This window comes from Natrix helvetica (genome assembly GCF_964273705.1).
Source record: "Natrix helvetica genome assembly, chromosome: 3".
NCBI classification, from domain to species: Eukaryota; Metazoa; Chordata; class Lepidosauria; order Squamata; family Natricidae; genus Natrix; species Natrix helvetica.
In genome coordinates this window covers 61787353-61804604 of record NC_138549.1, presented here as the reverse complement: position 1 = coordinate 61804604, position 17252 = coordinate 61787353, and the positions used below count along the sequence as shown (strand labels likewise).

Here is a 17252-nt window from a genome sequence, read left to right as displayed (position 1 = left end):
TGCAGGAAGAATTTAAATTATTTTTGACAAACATTTGCAAACTGTTTTTCCATGTTTCATGTGCCTTTTAAATTGTTTATTGTTTAAAAAAATAAATTGAGAGCCATTTCAATTTAAAAATAACTTTATATGTTTATAAATACTTCTGCATAAGTATTCTTAGCATTTCTGGCTGACCATTTTCTTGTTTGGCATATTGCTGGCAAATAGTGACAGACTGACAGTTCAGCAATCAAAATTCATAACAGGTGGGGTTCTCTCTCCATCTCTTGGGTAGTACTATTATCACTGCTTGGTGAATACAACACTTCCTCCAGTGGGGAGAAGATTTGTTTCTAAAAGAAACAAATCGAGAAAGGGCTTCTCTCAGAGTTCCAGGGAGGGGGGGAAGAAAAAAGGAAAGAAGGAAGAGATGGGAATGAGAAGAAGGAAGGAAAAAAGGTCCCTTGATGTTCATGACACTTTTCATGCAAGCAAGACAAAGAAGGCCAGATTCAACTATGCCCTGAAGACTTTACAACAGCCACATGTTTATGTGGGGAAGACAAATATCAGCCCAGACAGTTCTGCCTATGTTCAGCTTAGCTTCTGCTCAGAAAATCCATGGAAAAAGTTACCCCTGAAGAAATGAAATACTTTAGCAAGTGACACTCCAGGACACTGGATTCTTGAAAGATTGTTACAAACTCTAAGCCCTTGTCAAGTCTTAACTGAAGAAAAACAAATGCTGCTTTAGTGTACTTTGAACATCTGTCTCTAAGCTGCATTGCAATTTGGGGAAAGGAAAAGGCCTGATTTGTTGATGGAGTAATGGTTACACAGTTTTGCTTTTAAAATGGACTCTCCCCTGGGCTTCCATCATGGTTTCATACTTCATTAAATTACACCATCTAGAATGAACACTTAGTGCAAATGAAAAAAGTTGATATTCATGAAAGACAATCTATCAGGACATGCCAATTCAATGTTTTATCTTACAAATTTGATGTGTTAACAGATATGTATTTATTATGCACTTTTATATTAGATAGTGATATAACATATTGTACTTCATGCAACATAAATAGTTTTGAAAAATAGCATACAGGACATAAGCATACAGCAGGCTGGGAAAGGCATACAACACTGCCAAGGTGTTTGATTTATTTGATTTCCATATGGGGGGGGGGATAGGTCAATGGAAAATATCTCTAATATAACAGGGATATATTTATATTATGAGTGAGAATTTCTCGACAATTAAAAGTGCAAGGAAAGTCTGCAGTTTTGTTTTTAATAAAACAAAAACTTCCATTTTAACAAAGATTGTGACTAAAGATGACTTCTTTGAGATTATACACACCAGTGGCATTAAAATATAGTCAAGAATATTTCCATTGCTGAAGAGATGCTTTTTAGGCAAGTGACATGGGACTGAAGCAAAACAGAAAATCAGAAAGAGGTGTTGCTTTTGCGATCCTGACTTGCTAGAATTTATATTCCTGTTTGCTAAGAACATCCCTCAAGTCTTTTGTCTCTTGGTGTGTTTATTTAACCTTTCATTTTTAAAAGAAGGCATCACTGTAGAATAATTTCCAGAGTTCAGCTTCTGCATCTTATTTATATTTTGCTCACAGGCTAATAAATGTTATAGCATCATAGTCCACAAACCCCAATATGTTAGATGAGATTCAGGCTAAGCTGTATTATAGTAAAATGTAAAGTAGCATTTGCTTCCCTTGGACAAAGAGATAGTTGGTTTCTTCTCTCTCCGGACTGTCTTTTATTAGAATTTTTTCAACAGAATACCCCTGAGGAAAAATCCAGGGAATTTAGGACACCATCTCAACTGGAAAAAGCTGTATTTGATTTCTCTGTCCCAATCATATCTCCCCAATAGCTACTTCACCTGCCCTTTCTGTAACTGGAATGTCCTGATGCCTGCATTTAATTTAATTCTCCTTTTTCTTTAGGTTGTTTTTAGACTAAGAATCTAACAACAGGCTGTGTGCCCCACTTTTTAAAAAACATAATTACACAATACCTAGAAAGTAGTTGGTGTTTTTAATAATATTGGTCAGGAATCAAATGTACTGATAAGTCCAATATAATAAAAAAATACAAAGTACATTTTAAAAAATGAATGGGATTTCTGTAGGGAGTGAAAAATTGACCATCTTTCAGGCAGGGAATAGTTTGTTGATATGAGTAATTATTGCCATTTTCAAATTCAGCATTTAAAAATTTCTGATATTAAAACGGAGAGCAGGGAATTAAATTTTCCTCCTGACTCGATCCAGCAGCTCTGGCAATGTCACATGAGCCAAGGGAAGGTAAATCTGAATGGAATAAAGAACCAGGCAAAGTCTTTAATGAGAGAGTTGAACTACTATGTTGCCCTTTCTTGTTGGCTATTTTAAAAGTGAAATGTTTTGAGCTCAAAATGTCCAGCATATCAACCTCCACAGGAAAAAAAAGTACCAAAATGCAGTGAATGGGTGATGAATGTCCAGGGAGGAAACAAACAAGTTAGCCCTCTAAGAGCAAGATATAAACTTGGCTTTTTTAAAAAGAAAATTTGGCCAATAAAAATGTGTACTTGGTCCATAATTCTAATTTTCAAACATTTCTTCTGCATACTATTAAACCATGAAATACTAACATTGTATTATATTCTATTTCTGGAAATTGAACTTAGTTTTCAAGTTTTGCACAGACCAAAAATCCATTTAGGAGAAGATCAAGTAGTCTTTTCATTACCATTGGAATGTTGCTGATATATTCACAGGCTTTAAAACAGCTTTCTTAAAAAATTCAGCCAATGCTTCAGATTGGATTCTGACAAAATGCTTGCTGTTTGAATGAGTTTCTTTCAAACAACCAGCATGTCAGTGAATCCAAATATTATGAATGTTTATTTATAATATCCTGAAAGTATTTTCTGATTTAGTTCACAAAAGCGATGTATTCCTTCACATACTTTAAGATCTACCACAGCAAGGATCAACATGTTTATCTTAGGCTCTTATCAATATCATCAGCTGAGTCTAATAATTTCAGAAAAGATGTCTCCTGTTCCTAAGCCCTCTGTATTACTTGACTAGCTGTGCTTTGTCAAAGTGTTTATATGTGATTTTGACACATCTAGATCCCTGACAATCTCCTCATCCCCCTATCTTCTGCTTTCTTATCTGACAAGTCAATTGTTAAACAAAGATTATTTCGGTATTTCTGATACCCCAGCTTTTTAATTTGGGGAAAAAAATATACTATTGGGATGTCCCTGATTCAGGTTTTTATCCCTAAAACATAAGAAAAACTCTTCTATGTCTATCTCTTGTGGTTCACACTGCAAGGTAGGGATAATATTCTATTTTGACACATTGGAAAATATCTCTGATTGTATATAAAAAAACTTTGAATATTTAAGAAGCATTAAATAAATACTACAACAGAAATATAAAGACATCTTGATGGAAAAATTGTTGCAGTTTTTCAAAATTACTGGCGTCTGATGGGAGCGGGGGGGTGGGGAATGAAGATCCATTATATTACATATATATATTACAATTTCAGAGCTCTTGACTCAATAGGAAAATCACAGAGAATGAAAATGTTGGCATTGCCAGTGGAGAAAGAGAGTGGATATTAAGTTCCTTCACAGCAATGCACAATTGGAGGATCTACCAAATATTTAGGAACGTTACATTATTCAGACAAAATGAGAGGCTCTGAAGTCTTGCTGATTTCAGTGGCAGTTAACACTTTCAAAATGTTTCGGTGATCTGGATTTTGGGCTGTGCAAATTTTAACAGAATGTATAATCTATTTTCATTATCAAGGTGCATCCATAATGACAGTCAGGCACATATTACCTTTATAGGTTCATTTTTATGACATAAGTAGAGTTATGCTATAAAACAGATTTATAGCATAAAGCTGTATGCAGCAACAATAATATTACAGAATCAAAACTTATAATAGGCTCTGATATACTACATAGTCATCATAGCAGGTCAAGAGTGATCAGAAATCCTTGGAATTTCTGCTGCTCAAGAAACAGTGAAATTAGTTAAGCTAGATATGCCTATTGGACACTCTGGAAGTGGAACTATCAGCTGGTAGATAAGTCAATCATTCCAATTCCAGGTCCATAATAGTGAGCTGGGAACCCAGATAATTTGCTTTGTCCTTTGTGAGGAGAGCTAGTTTGACCATATGAAGGAGATGAGTGAGTGTTCATCTTCATAACCAATTGGAATGAGTCACTGGGCCACTTATATCCTTGCTGTAATCATATTTCATTGGCTATAACAATACTCTCAAATGCAAAATTAATGTTGCAGGCAAATACAATTGTACTTTAGTTCATATATAGTAAAATGCAAATGCAATATAAAATACTGTTAATTATTATATGTAAATTGTTACCTCTTAAATATTGCCCAATGTTAAAAAAAACAATCAAACCAGAGTAAGATTTTATAGAATTACACTGAATCATCAACACATTCATAATGATCTATTGAAGTTAATTGTTTGACTGGATCCTCCCAAACTTTACTTAATAAAAGCCAGACCATAGCAAGGTTCGTAAAATATCTAGCAGTCAAGTTCAAACAGAAAAGTGCAGTTATAAAGCAAACTAATGATAACTATGTTGAAATTTGATATGGTTTTAGGAAGACAAAGAAAATAAAATATTTAGAATCACCAAGGTCCATCTCCACATTTTATACTATGTAAAACTATCACACATTGTGTGATAGAGGCATCATTTCAGTGTAGTTAAAAGATTAGAAATTAAAGGAAGTAAACAGATTTAATGTGGGTGATTTCCAGCTGACAGATAATAGCATCTTTCAAGACATACTATATATGACAATATTAACTCTTCATGGAAATAGGATGCTGGCAACATTCTGATTAATTTTCTTGGGAAGGGATTTTTTTCTTGCAAACACAGTCATGTTTTTTTTAATCTTTCTTGGGAGTGGCTTTCAATCATAAAACTTTACAGAGGTAAGATTACAGTTTCACACTGATTATCAGGATTCTAGTGAATATATTCTTGCTACCGTAAAAGTAAGAAGATAGGAAATAATTGTTCAGATACTTAACATTTTAAACTGTTTTCTCCAAATTCTCTAGGGAGTCAAAAATTTGAATTCCATCTAAGCTGCAGGACAAAAAATAGACCCAAACCCAAATGAAATCAAACCTGAAAAATAAGTGGTTTCTAGACAGTGGAGTTAAGTTTTGTTGGCATATTTTATCCTGAACCATGAATTTCTTAGACCAGCTCCTCCAATCTCCTGTTTAGGCTGGAGCACAGGAAATTCTATAATCCAATAGCATGTGTCCCAAGAAAATGCTGCTTGAGTATTATGGGCATTGAGATCTCACACCTGGAGAACACAATGTTGGAGGAAAGAAAACCTCTCTGGATAGTGTTGGGGGTAGGGGGAAATGCCTGACTTGAGGCAATCCTACTATTTGTGCTGTGATTCCTGCCTTGAGTATTTTTCGTATGTTGAAAGACGACAGCAGGCCCAATATACTCCGTAAAATCAAGGGTATGATGAGAAGCGTCTATTCATACTTTGCTAATTAATCGTGCTCACCAGTTCGATTGATAGAAGTTGAAATCCAACTAAGCATGCCTCAAGGCATCGGCCTATGCACCTGCCTTGCCTTATCTTTTCTTTGGAAAAGTTGTTGGTGAGGGTGCCTGCGGCTGCAACGCAACCACGAGCCCTACCGACCGATCTTGCCCTTGTTTCCTCACTGTCCCTCCGAACATTCCAGCCTTATTTGGAATTGTTCTGCAGAGGACTGTTCCAACCTTTGCCAACTTGGCGGAGAGTTAGGGGAGTTGCCCGACCGCAAAAAAAACTGCTCTACCTAAATCCTGAAGCCTGTCTGATTTTGCTGTGCTGTCCCAGCCAACGGCTATTAGAAGCAAATATGGTTCCAGCGCCTGGCCTCTAAATGAGAGTCTCTTCTATAAAGCAGCGGACCTCTGTGGAAGGTAATGGAATAAATTTAAAGGACCACTTAGCTTTTCCTTCCACTCGAAGACAACGCTGTTATACCTCTTTATTCAGAAGTAACTCTCTCCTCTTCCCCCCGCCCGACCTTGGGAATTCTACTGCAGGTTAGAACTGGGGCGTTCAGCTTTTTGACTCTCTACTGCTCAGGGGATCCAGCCAGTCTGGTCACCCGTTTGCTTTCACGCGAAGGCCCTCATCTCTGAAACCGCGGCAACTCGAAATGGCAGGATTTAAGTTTCGAGGCTGCAGTCAGAAACACTTTTACCTGAGATTTCCTCCGAGATAAGGTGGAGTAGCGTAAATGGTAGCGGTAGCGGTGGTGGAGGTGGCTTATATGCGTTATTTTCCAGCTAACCTCTCTTGTAGGCCTTGTGGTTAATCAGCCCTAGAACTTACTGAAAAGACAACGAAGGCTTTTTAATTGTCTTTTGTTAGTTGTCTTTTAGAGGGCTAGGTTGCAAAATAGGGAAACAAAGTGGATCTCGGTCTTCATTCTGTGCTGGGCAGATCTCTAGAGAGCATCTTAGCTGCTACAAAGGGGCTCTGAATTCCGAATCTCATCAATGAAATCAATCAAATTTCCTCAATAACTCTTGCAAAATACATTGCTGGGGCTGATCTCCTTACCTAGAGGGATTTTATCTTCATCTCTCAACATCCCCGATATATCTGAGGAAACTTGTTGGGCCATGGGCTGCGAAAGAGAAGGCAGCAGACCGATCCCGTGCCTAGGATTAAGACACCTCTTACTTGCAGAAGTAACAAGAAAACTAAGTAGTAGTAGAAATCAAGAATATAAAAATGTCCCCCTTTGTTTCCGATACGCTTCGTCTCCCTGTAGGCTAGGACCGCGCAGTGGAAACTACTTTTACCTTCGCCCCACACGTTAAAATACACTTTGATAAAACCAACCGCTTGTACTAAGCTATAAATGTCACTGAAGTGATGTAAACCCATGTGCTGACTAGCTAGGTACGGTGGTCATAGACGCCCTCGTTTCGGGGTATTAAAAAAAGACCCCAATTCACACAGCATATTGTTTGGAGACTTCTATATTGTTCTTTTCCTCACTTGAAGCTGCAATGAGGTAGCCGGAGGCTTCTTTCAAGGTATTGGGCGATTTTCACAGTCCGTTAGCTCCTGGGCTTCCGAGGTACAACCTCACCCATAACCACCCGGCAGTACAGCCAAGGCGAGCAATTAGCTTATTGTTGGTTGCGTGACGCACTGCATTCGGGGGGGGGGGTGGTAAACAAAGCAAATGCGAATTTATCATGGACAAACGTATAATGGGAACCCTACGTTTCAAGGAGTTTCCTTCTCACCCTGGCCATGTAGCTTTACTTCTTGCTGGGCGGATTCCCTCGGGTTAGGAGGCATATTTAGAAGGAGGAACGGCGGACGAAGGAAGCAAGACCGAGGGGCCCCGCAGCCAATCTTTCCGGAGGAATCTGGAGCAAGACTCGGTCTTTTTCTAAACGGCCGGCCCTAGCACTAGCCACTGAACTCCCCTTCCCCTTCAAGTACGATGCGGGGAGTTCCGCGGCGCCTCTTACTGGACACTGGGACCTCATCAGATTCCCATATGCGAAAGAACTCCGTCTACGCCCGAGCAAGCGAGGGACAGAGAAGCCCACGTTCCCTGAAAAACAGAAGATGGACCTCCACGCCGCTGCTTTAAGACAAGCGGAGGAGGAGTGGGGACGGGACAGGGGGCTCTCGTGCCTTCCTCATCTCGAGCTGAGGGGAGTTTCTTTCGAGATACTGAGGACGAGGAGAACAAGATAGCCCTGCCTCGGCCAATGCATCTGACTGGGGATTGGCAGCGTTTTGAAGCAAATCCTTGAATGCCGTGAACTGAAAAGAAAGCGCAGCAACTTCCTTTTGGATCAAATGAGACGCCAATGGTAAAAATACGGCTCGGTCGTTAAAGCGGTTGAGAAACTACCGTTGCAGGCCTTGAAACCCGTTTCCTTTGCAAATTAAATGAAAAAAGGGGGGAAATTGCTGGATTTAGAGGAACCACGAGGTAGACTGCTACTAATCTGTGTGTGTTTTAGAAGTGTGTGCTCTCTTTCTATGCGCGTACTATTGAGACGAACACCAAGTATTTGTTATCCGGGACTGCTGCGGCACGTTTGCCTCCCTGGCCTTGTTCCTGTGAAAGTACTGTGGAGGTATTTATAGTTTGAATAAATATTTTGGAGTGCTTCAAAGCGATTAAGCAATTTCTCTAAACGCTACCACCATTTACCTCATAAAATCGATCCCGCTGATGAGAGAATGTGGATATGAAGCGATTCATTTGGAAAGAGTTCAGCTCAGTTGTAGAACGTACTTAAAATCCTATGTGGAAAAAACATCACTGGAATCAATGCAGAGAACCATTTTCTCTAGGCCAGATTGGGTGGCAGTCAAAGTATCGCACTTCTTAAATCTTTTAAAAGGAAAATCGCAGACAATAAGTACTGCAAAAGGGGTTGGGGAGGTTATTCATCCTTCAACCCCTTTTAGCCCAATAAACAACTGCTTTTAAATCGCAGTCAATGAAAGTTCTTGGTTTAAGGCTGGATTTTAGTCAAGGTCATTGCTTTTTCACCCGTTAATAGGGGAATAAATAAATCGGATCTAAACAGCTCACTCAAAACAAATTCACACTTAAAGGGGAAGAACCTCTTCCATCAGTGGAGACATTCCAGGTCGGATAACAGTTACTAATAACCAAATCAGGAGCTGATATTTTAGAAGGGGGGAGGAGAGGCATCAGGTAAATGGGCACCTTGCTCCCAATTCCAGATGTTTTTTTCTGACCCAATCACTATCAGCTGGATCAATTTCAGTGGGTAACCAAGACTATTTCCTTAAGGGCAAATGTTCTGGTTTTATTCGGACCACAGCCCGTGTTCTCCAACGAAGTTTTCATTTACGCAGATATCTGCTGAAGCTGAATGTTGAAGGGCTTCTTAATTAACAGGCAGGAAAGTGGTTCTGAAGTAAGATAATGAACAGCGCTGAACTATCTGCAACGATTATTGCAATCCTCCGACCTGCAGGGGTATGCTAATTCCTTCTGAAAAACTCCACGAAGCAAATTTATGTTGACCTTGACAATTTGTGTTTTGTTTGTTTTATTTTTATCTGAATAATTGCCATGGGTTCTAAAAGATCCTCCCCCCCCTCATCCCATTGACATTGTGTATGCGAGGATGGCAAAGCTTTGCAGTGAGACACAATAGGAAAAGCAAACCAGACTCCCTCAGGATCTGAAATCCATAACTGCATTTTTTGATTGGCACAATCTGGAACGCCAGGGTAGGCATATTTTTGAGATAGACAGGATTTTCCATCAGGTCCTAGAATATCCTTTCATTCAGATAGATATTCATCACTCAGATAATCATCATAAACATTTTTTAAAAATCCAGGCAGAAATGCCAAAAACTTTGTTACCTGCAAATGGGCAACGTATATTTGCGGGTGACAACCGAGTCAAACTTGCTTATACCTTGCTCTAATTAGAATGTAATTAATGTAATTCAAAGACACCAACTCATTGTTCAGTGGTAACTTTTCTTCTTAAAAAAAGAGCTTGGACCCTTTTACCTAGTGAGTTGTTTTGCTTTTAATTGTCAAATGGTCAGATTAGCTTCAGACCTGCTATTCACAAGCTGATGTTTCTGGCTACTAGTAGGTGAGAAAGTCATGCACTTAGAGAGTCTAGGCCTGGTACTCCTTCCTTAACGTCCTGCAGAAAGATGTTCTGCGGCTGGCTCAGAGTCCCCAAGACTAAGTTATGTAACTTTTCTTGTGCTTTGCCTCTGAGGAGTCCGGCTGCGCCCGAAGGGAAGACCCTTATCAGCTGCGCAATTCATTAACAGCTAAATAATTCATCCTCCTGTGATCGGGATGAATAGGGAACTACAGAGAGAACTGCAACTTCAGGCTAGTCTTATAAAATTCTCTCTGCAAGATAGGAAAGGTGAGGAAAGCTGAGAAGAAAAGAAGAGGTTAAAGAATTCAAAATTCAGATGCGGTCAGGTCATTTTCATTCTTCCAGGTTTTCTGATTTAGTTCTCCAAAAGTCACAATATCTTTGGGAAACTATCTTTTATTTTTTATTTTTTAAAGAAGTGATGGAATATCAACAAATGCATCCATTTATTCAACTCAGACTCCCACCCCTCCAAATCGATTCCATCCCCGAAGGACACTCAAGACCGCCCTCCCATCATTTCTTCAACGAGGCCTCTCCCCAACATCTTTCCTTAAAAACGGATAGCTCGCTAATCTAAACTTCCAGCCTGGGCAAAGGAGAACGGCTGGTGTGAAGAGCTTTCTTTCTCTCAGCCAGGGAGAAAGAGGCAGCATGCCCCCTTCCTCAGGAAGGATGAATGAGGGTCTTCCCAGAACGCAGCACTTCACCAATAAGCTCGTTGTCGCCCCCCCCCCGCCCCCCATTTCCCCCTTGTTTTTCTGCCGATGGTTCATAGCCCTGTCTATGGTCTTTCCTTGGGTGCCTCTTTCCTCCCTGGATCTTCCTCCCTCCCTCTCAAGGGACAAAGAAGAAGCTGCTTGCTGGAAAGAAGCTTCACTCAGGAGCAGATTCTTTTCAAGGACCGTTGTGTCAAGATCGGGGCAACCCTGCCTTATATGGGGACGCAGGGTTTGGCTTAGTTGATTAGTTGGTGAGCGGTGTTAATTGTCTCCTGGTGCACAAATTCACGAGGTAGCAAAAAAGTTAACAGGATATTTGAACTGAGTTCCCCTACACAGAAACCTTAGCAGGATACCATTGTGCCCCATTCCGCTGGGTCTCCTAATCCCACCGGGAGATACTTTGTGACAGTTCCGGGAAAAAGCTTTACATCAGACCAGAGGCTGGCTAATAGTCCTCCTAGAGAGGGCGACTTTCTCCCGAATCTGCCGTCTATGTCCAGCAAGTAGGGCGGTATAACGGGAGTCTCCCTTACCTTGCCCGAGTCGGTGATTTCACCGACATGAATGTACAGTAAAAGTAAGTTACTGGGAGTTCTGCTTTTTACATTCTGGCCAAAACTCTCTTCATCGAAAAGGACCCTAAGCCTATGTTTCTGACGCTCAAATAACATTTCAAGGGTACTCAAAGTGCAGACGGATCAAATTTAAGTCACCAAAGTAGCATTCCCCTCCCTATAAAGTATAAAGTAAACCGGGGGAGGGGGGCACTTTGTGCAGCGAGCTTAGATGGTGTTGAAACGCTTCTCCTCTGCACCCGGACTGGTCCTCCAAACTCTTGTCCCTCATTCCCAGTCGGTTATTTTCTGGGGTGGGGGTGGGGTGGTGGATTCCTTGAGATGATACTTAACTCTTTTTTAAGTACTACTACCAGACTTCACTTCCAGGGCTGCCCTTTACCTCTGGAGAGTACTGAAAGTTATTCCTGGCAGAGTCTCTATTATCGCACACTGACAGATGGCCACTCATTTCTGACTCCCAATGTATTTATTTCCAAGAAAATCCACCTATTATAGTGGAACGTCTTCCTTAAAACTCCTGAGACCGACCTGGTTTAAAGCGGCCTGCTCTGATCGGCCTAACGGTCAAGGCAACAGGCCAGGGGAGTCGGAAGTGAGTCGATTGCATTGAGGGGAGAGGCGCGAGACGGCTTCGTTTTCCTCAGAGGCAACTCACTCTCTGGGCACAAGCCGACGGGCAGCTTTTGGAGCCAGCCTGGGGCTCGGCTCGCTCCGCTCAGGTCTAAAACCATTCCTAAGATTGGAGAAACCTCTGTGGGTTCATGCAACCCTTCCGCAGTCGAGGCAGATGGATGGAAGCGGCACCCCGTTTCCTCACTAGCGATTGATAACGTTTCCTAATCGCGGTCGCCACAAGAATGAAGCCGGGTGTTGTTAGTGATTGAATAAGAAACTGAAATGCTTCCATTTCTTCTCGTCAAGAAATGGAAACAGATTTTGAAAGGATTCAGTGAGAAGCACGGGGGGTGGGTGGAATAGAGCGGAAGAAAGGCAGATTCAGGGGAGCAAGGAACAGCCCGCGAGACAAGCCCCTCAAAGCCCTGCTTGACGGCTCGAATTGATGCCTAGAGAGAATCTCCCGCTCCGGCTTGGTCTGCGATTTGCAGCAGAAGGCCGGGGAAGGGGCCTGGGTGGGCAGGAAGCAGCTTCTCCTCGCGGATCAGGAGTGTTTCCAAAAAGATGGACCCAACTTCAGTTTTCCGAGAGCTGAGCGGCCATCTGTCTGCCTTGGGCCTACAACACCCCAGCCGAGGGTCGCTGAGGCAGCAAAGCCTTCGGCGGCACTCAGGCTGCACGTTTGAAGGACGGATTTGAGGGCCCTCTCGCCGGAGCCGCTCACTTTTTGCCCTCCTTCCCTTCCCAGCTTGGCCACCGATCCCGGCCTGGGGAGGGCGCTTGTCTTTCTTCATAGACTTTTCGGAGGGGCACTTCGACTCAGGCAGCTTTTTCGAAGGAGCGCGTCAGGCGCCCTCGCTCCAAATTTCCAAATCCTCGGAGCCGAGGACTTGCCCGGGAAAGTGGCCGCGCGCCTGGAAGCTTTGCGGCCTGATCGCCAAATGCTGCGCATGCTTACTTGGAAGTACGTCTCTGGTGTCCGCCAAGACCCCCCCCCCCCAAAAAAAACCCGAGGACCATTAAAACTTCAACTGTGGGGCGCGACCGGGTGCGTCCGCTGGAAGTTTCCTATCCTTAATACCCCTGAGCTGAAGGTGCCCTGTATTTCCCCTACGCCCGTTTTTCTTGGATTTTACGCCGCCTCTCACGGGACTGGAGAAGCCTTTATAACCTGAGAAAAAAGCCTCTCCCTCTCTCTCTCTCTGAGTTGGCTCCCGTTATCGTTTCACGCCTCGCCCCAAAATGTGAAAAAAGTGGGACGTGAATTTGCGAAGTCAGGTTAGGCGAAGTCAGAATGGAGTAATTATTATTCAACCGGTCTGGATTCGTGAATGAAAGGAAAGAAGGGAAACTACGTTCATAGGAACGAGATTAGGAGGTATTTGTTCCTGCTGACCGGCAGAGACCGCATACCCAAAGCCCTGGAATGGGCAGACTTTCCCCTTCAAACGTATCGTTTTAAAAAAACAGAGCAGCATGGTTTCCGCACGTACGTATCGGCTTTATCCTTCCTCTATCTCGCCCGGAAAACGCCGTGTCACGCGTGGGTGTACACGTGCGTGTCTAAGAAGCCGGGTTCCTGGATCGATGCTTAGCTGTCAGACGACCGTTTGTTCCGCAGCCATCCGAAAGGGAGGGCAAAAGAGCAATCGGGAAACCGCGGCTCCGACACTTACCGTCCTGCTGCTGAGTGTCACTGCCGCTGGTCAGCCCCGGCGACTCCAGGAGACTCCGGCCGCTTTCCCCGACGCTCTCGTCGGTCTGAGCCGCCACCAAGTCGCCGGCTTCCTCCAGATCCAACAGGTGGCTGACCGAGAAGTTCTTCTTTGCCTGCAAGCTGTCGAGGTTGCCGGAGCTCTCCAGGCGCGTGGCTAGGACGGCCGGCTGTCTCTCCAGGACGTGCCCGTAGCTGGAAGTCATGGCTTTGCCTCCCCCGACTGAGAAGGAGGAGGGCAGCCAAGGTAGCGGAGGACGGACGGAGTCCCGGACGAAAGGCGCCCGGCCAAAACCGCCGGCCACTGTTGCTTTCCGAGGCCACGAGGCTGCTCAAGGTGGGGAAGCCGCGCGGAGCGGCCTAAAGCCGGCGGATCAGCCGCGTCCTGCGCCTCCTCAGCCCCAGCAAAGGTCGACGGAAGCGTGAACCCCGTCGCCCGCCTGCGTCTCCCTCGCCGGCCGCGCTCCTTGGATAGCCGGGCGAGCAACTGAGGCGCCAGGGGCAGACGTCTTGCCGAGGCTTCCCGCCGACTTAGCGGCGCAGCTGAGCTCCTTGCCCGCGAGCTGAGGGAAGAGGGCTGCTGGGGGAAGTGCGCTAGCTCCGCGCCGCTTACCGCTGGGCTTCCCTCTGCCACTTGTAACGGCGCAGCCTGGCAAGCGGGCGGGCGGGGCAGCTCCAGGGCCCTCGGGAGGGCAGAGCCAGACTTAACAGGAGCCTCTAATTACGTGGCAAAGGCTTTGTGCTGTTTCTGACGTTTCACAGACCTCCTTCCTCCCCCCGCCCCCGCCTCCCCCTTCCAGTCCGGCCTCGGCGAACCCACCCTCGCATTTAGGGATCCACTCCCCCCGAACGCGCGCGCGGGGCCATTTCCCTGCAAAGAGCCAATAATCCCCCCCCCCCCCCAGTCGAAAGTTGGGAAGCCCAGGCGGACGCCGGAGATGACTCCCAAGCCCGGCTGCTTATTTGCTTTGCTAATTAACGGCTGAGGAAGATTAGTTGAAGGTCCTGCCGGAGAATCTCATTTGCATGGCGGGCGGCGGGCTCTTTAGGAAAGTGTGCCGGGCGTGGCTAATCAACTTCGCTTCTCTTAGACCTTTAATATATTTTCCCTTCTTGCCCCAAGTGTTGCTTCGGGCCGCTAAAACAAAGGAGAGGAAAATGGAACAGCGCGTACGAGCGTTTTGTTTCGACCTAGTCCTAGCCGATGGGGGAAATACAATATAGGGTTAGCGTATCTAGTCCATTATGTACTGGAGTGCATCCCGACACGAATGGCTCAGTGAAAAGCTCTTGTTTTGGGCCTTTTGCTCAACTGCCATTTCGAACGACTCAGAGTCAGGCTTCCTTGGACAACATCAGACTGTCCCTTGGCTCACACATTTTGGTCTGGTCTCTCCGCATCCCCCACCTTAAAATAGCCATGTATATAGCAAATGGCAGCACCCTGCCGATCTGTACTAATCTTGAGAAAGATATTGTAGATAATAGCATTCGCCCTGTTTGGAGCTCCGATGGGAGACCAATAGGAAATCTCAGGATTATAGGAAATATAAAGAAGAAGGAACAATAAATTGCCAAGAAAACTATATGGAATCAATAGAAATCACACTAGGCTCAAGTCTATTAAAGTTGTCACTTTATGTTGTCATTTTGTTTGCCGCATTAAAAATAGTTTCCCTCTGTTAAACCAAGACAGTTTCAAGATTGGTAACGTCTATGATACAACCAATGTTCTGGAGATACGCTAAGATAACCAGTTGTAGTTCTGACCAACAGAGGTGACTTTGGGGTATGTTGGGAGCAGGTGGGCCTGTTTCCTCCCTTCTGATCACTTGTCCCTGGGCAGCTCCCACTGTAACTCTTTCTCTGACAGCCTCCTCCTTCTCCTCTAGCACTTGGTTTCCGGAGTTGCTTTCATATCAGTTTCCTCCCCTTCCACCCTTATTGGCCTCCCTATTTTTAATGCCAACTTTTCTTCTGGTTTCTCACCAGGTAGGAAAGGAAAAAGCAGAAAAAAGGTCTACTATTTTAGAAGATGCTATTTCAACAACTTTGCATTTGCACAGCTGTGAAACTGGTGTGATCCAACAGCCTTGCTTTTCCTCTCCCCAAGATCCTGAGTGTAAAGAAGGATATTTAAATGGGAACATGTTGATTATTTTCATGTTTCCTATAACTGTCCGTTTTAATCTTTTTTTCCCTATGAAGAGATCTGGTTGCTCCTTGACTAGTCAATGTTACTCTCTCCCTAGAGGACCTAGTGCACCAATTATGACAGGGACTGTCTCCTCTCTTGTGTTTCTGTCCTGGTGTCTTCCTGTAGTCAGTGTATGGTCTCTGGATTCTCTGCCCAAATTAGAGTCTCTTTGGCACTACATCCTTCTTAAGGACTTTTCAAAGATACCACTTTATGATTTGAAGTCATCTTCCCATGTGTTTAATTTCCTATTTTACCTGTGACATGGCCAAGTAGAGTGGATCTCTTCAAGCTGGCTAGTAAGAGAGACCAGAGCAAAGCCAAAATAGAAAACCAATAAATTTGTAGAAAACAATGGTGGTTCTAAAAATCTGAACCAAACCTTGAGTGGCAGGAAGTCGCAACAGAAATGGGATAGGGATTTGCCCTTTTATGAGGGCACTGTTTTGTGTTCATACAAAGGAGGAGGTATCAACAGCATCAATTTACCCAAAGCTTAACTCCTATCACTTTCAGTAAAAGAGATTCATCCATTAAAATCAGTGGTGATAAAAACAGCTGAACTTTTGTTGGATCATTCCAGTAAACTGAATGTAAAATATTTCCCTCTATGGGACATTCTTTCTTTCTCTTTGTCCTGCATGTAAATGTTGAAATGCATTAGGCATTACAAAGACTTGTTCTATTGCAGGAGAAATTCTCCAAGTGCCCACAACAGAACAGGAACACCATTGCAGCCTTCCCTTTGTCTTCTCCAGCAGTTGTCACTGAGAAATGACATCAGTACTGCAGGAGTCACATGCCCATCATCCATATCAGAGGAAGCTTTATCTTCAACCTTTTCTCTAAGCCATTTTAAACATTTAAATGTGTGGCATTTGCTAGAGTTTCTGATGCACTCAGAGTACAGTTTTCTGCACTTCCTTTCAGGACCAGGTCTGTCTTGCTATTTAGGGGTGTGGTGCTTTTATGAAGGAAATCCCCAAATTGCTCATTGACAGATTTGGGAGACAACTCATACCTTTGGACAAGAACAAGGAGAAACTCGGGAAAAGCAGATCAACAACAGCTACCACCCCACAAAATATATCTGTCAAAATCTAAAGGTGAGGGGAATAGGGAACAATTTACAGATAAAGACAGGAATCCCAAATTTCTCCAGCAGCAGTTGGCTACTCTTTTGAAGGAAAACTGTTGGGAAAAATAAGGCTCTTACATTATTGTTGCAACACCCCTAATTGGAAGTACCCTGCTCAGAGAGTGCTTTGGGGGTATTGAGAAAGGCCTAGCAAGGCAAAGTTATTTATGGTTGTCCTTATATTGAAACTAAAAAAGAGAAGCATTTTCAGGGGTTTCTGCCCCAGCTGCCAGAAGGGCTTGGAATGCTGGGGTATACTTTGATCACTGGGAGGAAGAGGGGCTGTACTGCTTTAAGTATCCAATACTTAAAGATTCTCTTGCTTTGCCTGAACCTAGAATCAGCTCCCACATTCAAGATGAAAAGAGCCATTCTAGACCAAAGGCTTTCCATTTTGAACATGAGGCTGTGAGAATCACATGCAAACATGTTGATAGAATAAAAGGAGTAGGAGTATTTTAAAGTGAGACAAAATCCAGTCCCTTCATTTTTGGCCAAGGAATAAGCTAACAGCTAACATAAGAAAATGCAGATTATTAAT

General features: G+C 43.6%; 1 protein-coding gene across 2 annotated transcripts in view; it reads right to left on the bottom strand.

The window, feature by feature from the left end:
- The window catches only part of PRRX1 (paired related homeobox 1), a 73591-nt gene extending 59366 nt beyond the window's left edge, over positions 1–14225 (bottom strand). For both annotated transcript variants that reach the window (XR_014174980.1, XM_081948251.1), the window contains exon 1: positions 13339–14225. Coding sequence is in view for 1 of the 2 variants with exons in the window: in XM_081948251.1 (XP_081804377.1) it covers positions 13339–13582 (244 nt within the window). In the remaining variant the exon portion in view is untranslated. The remainder of the gene's footprint in view (positions 1–13338) is intronic.
- Positions 14226–17252: the final 3027 nt, after the last annotated feature.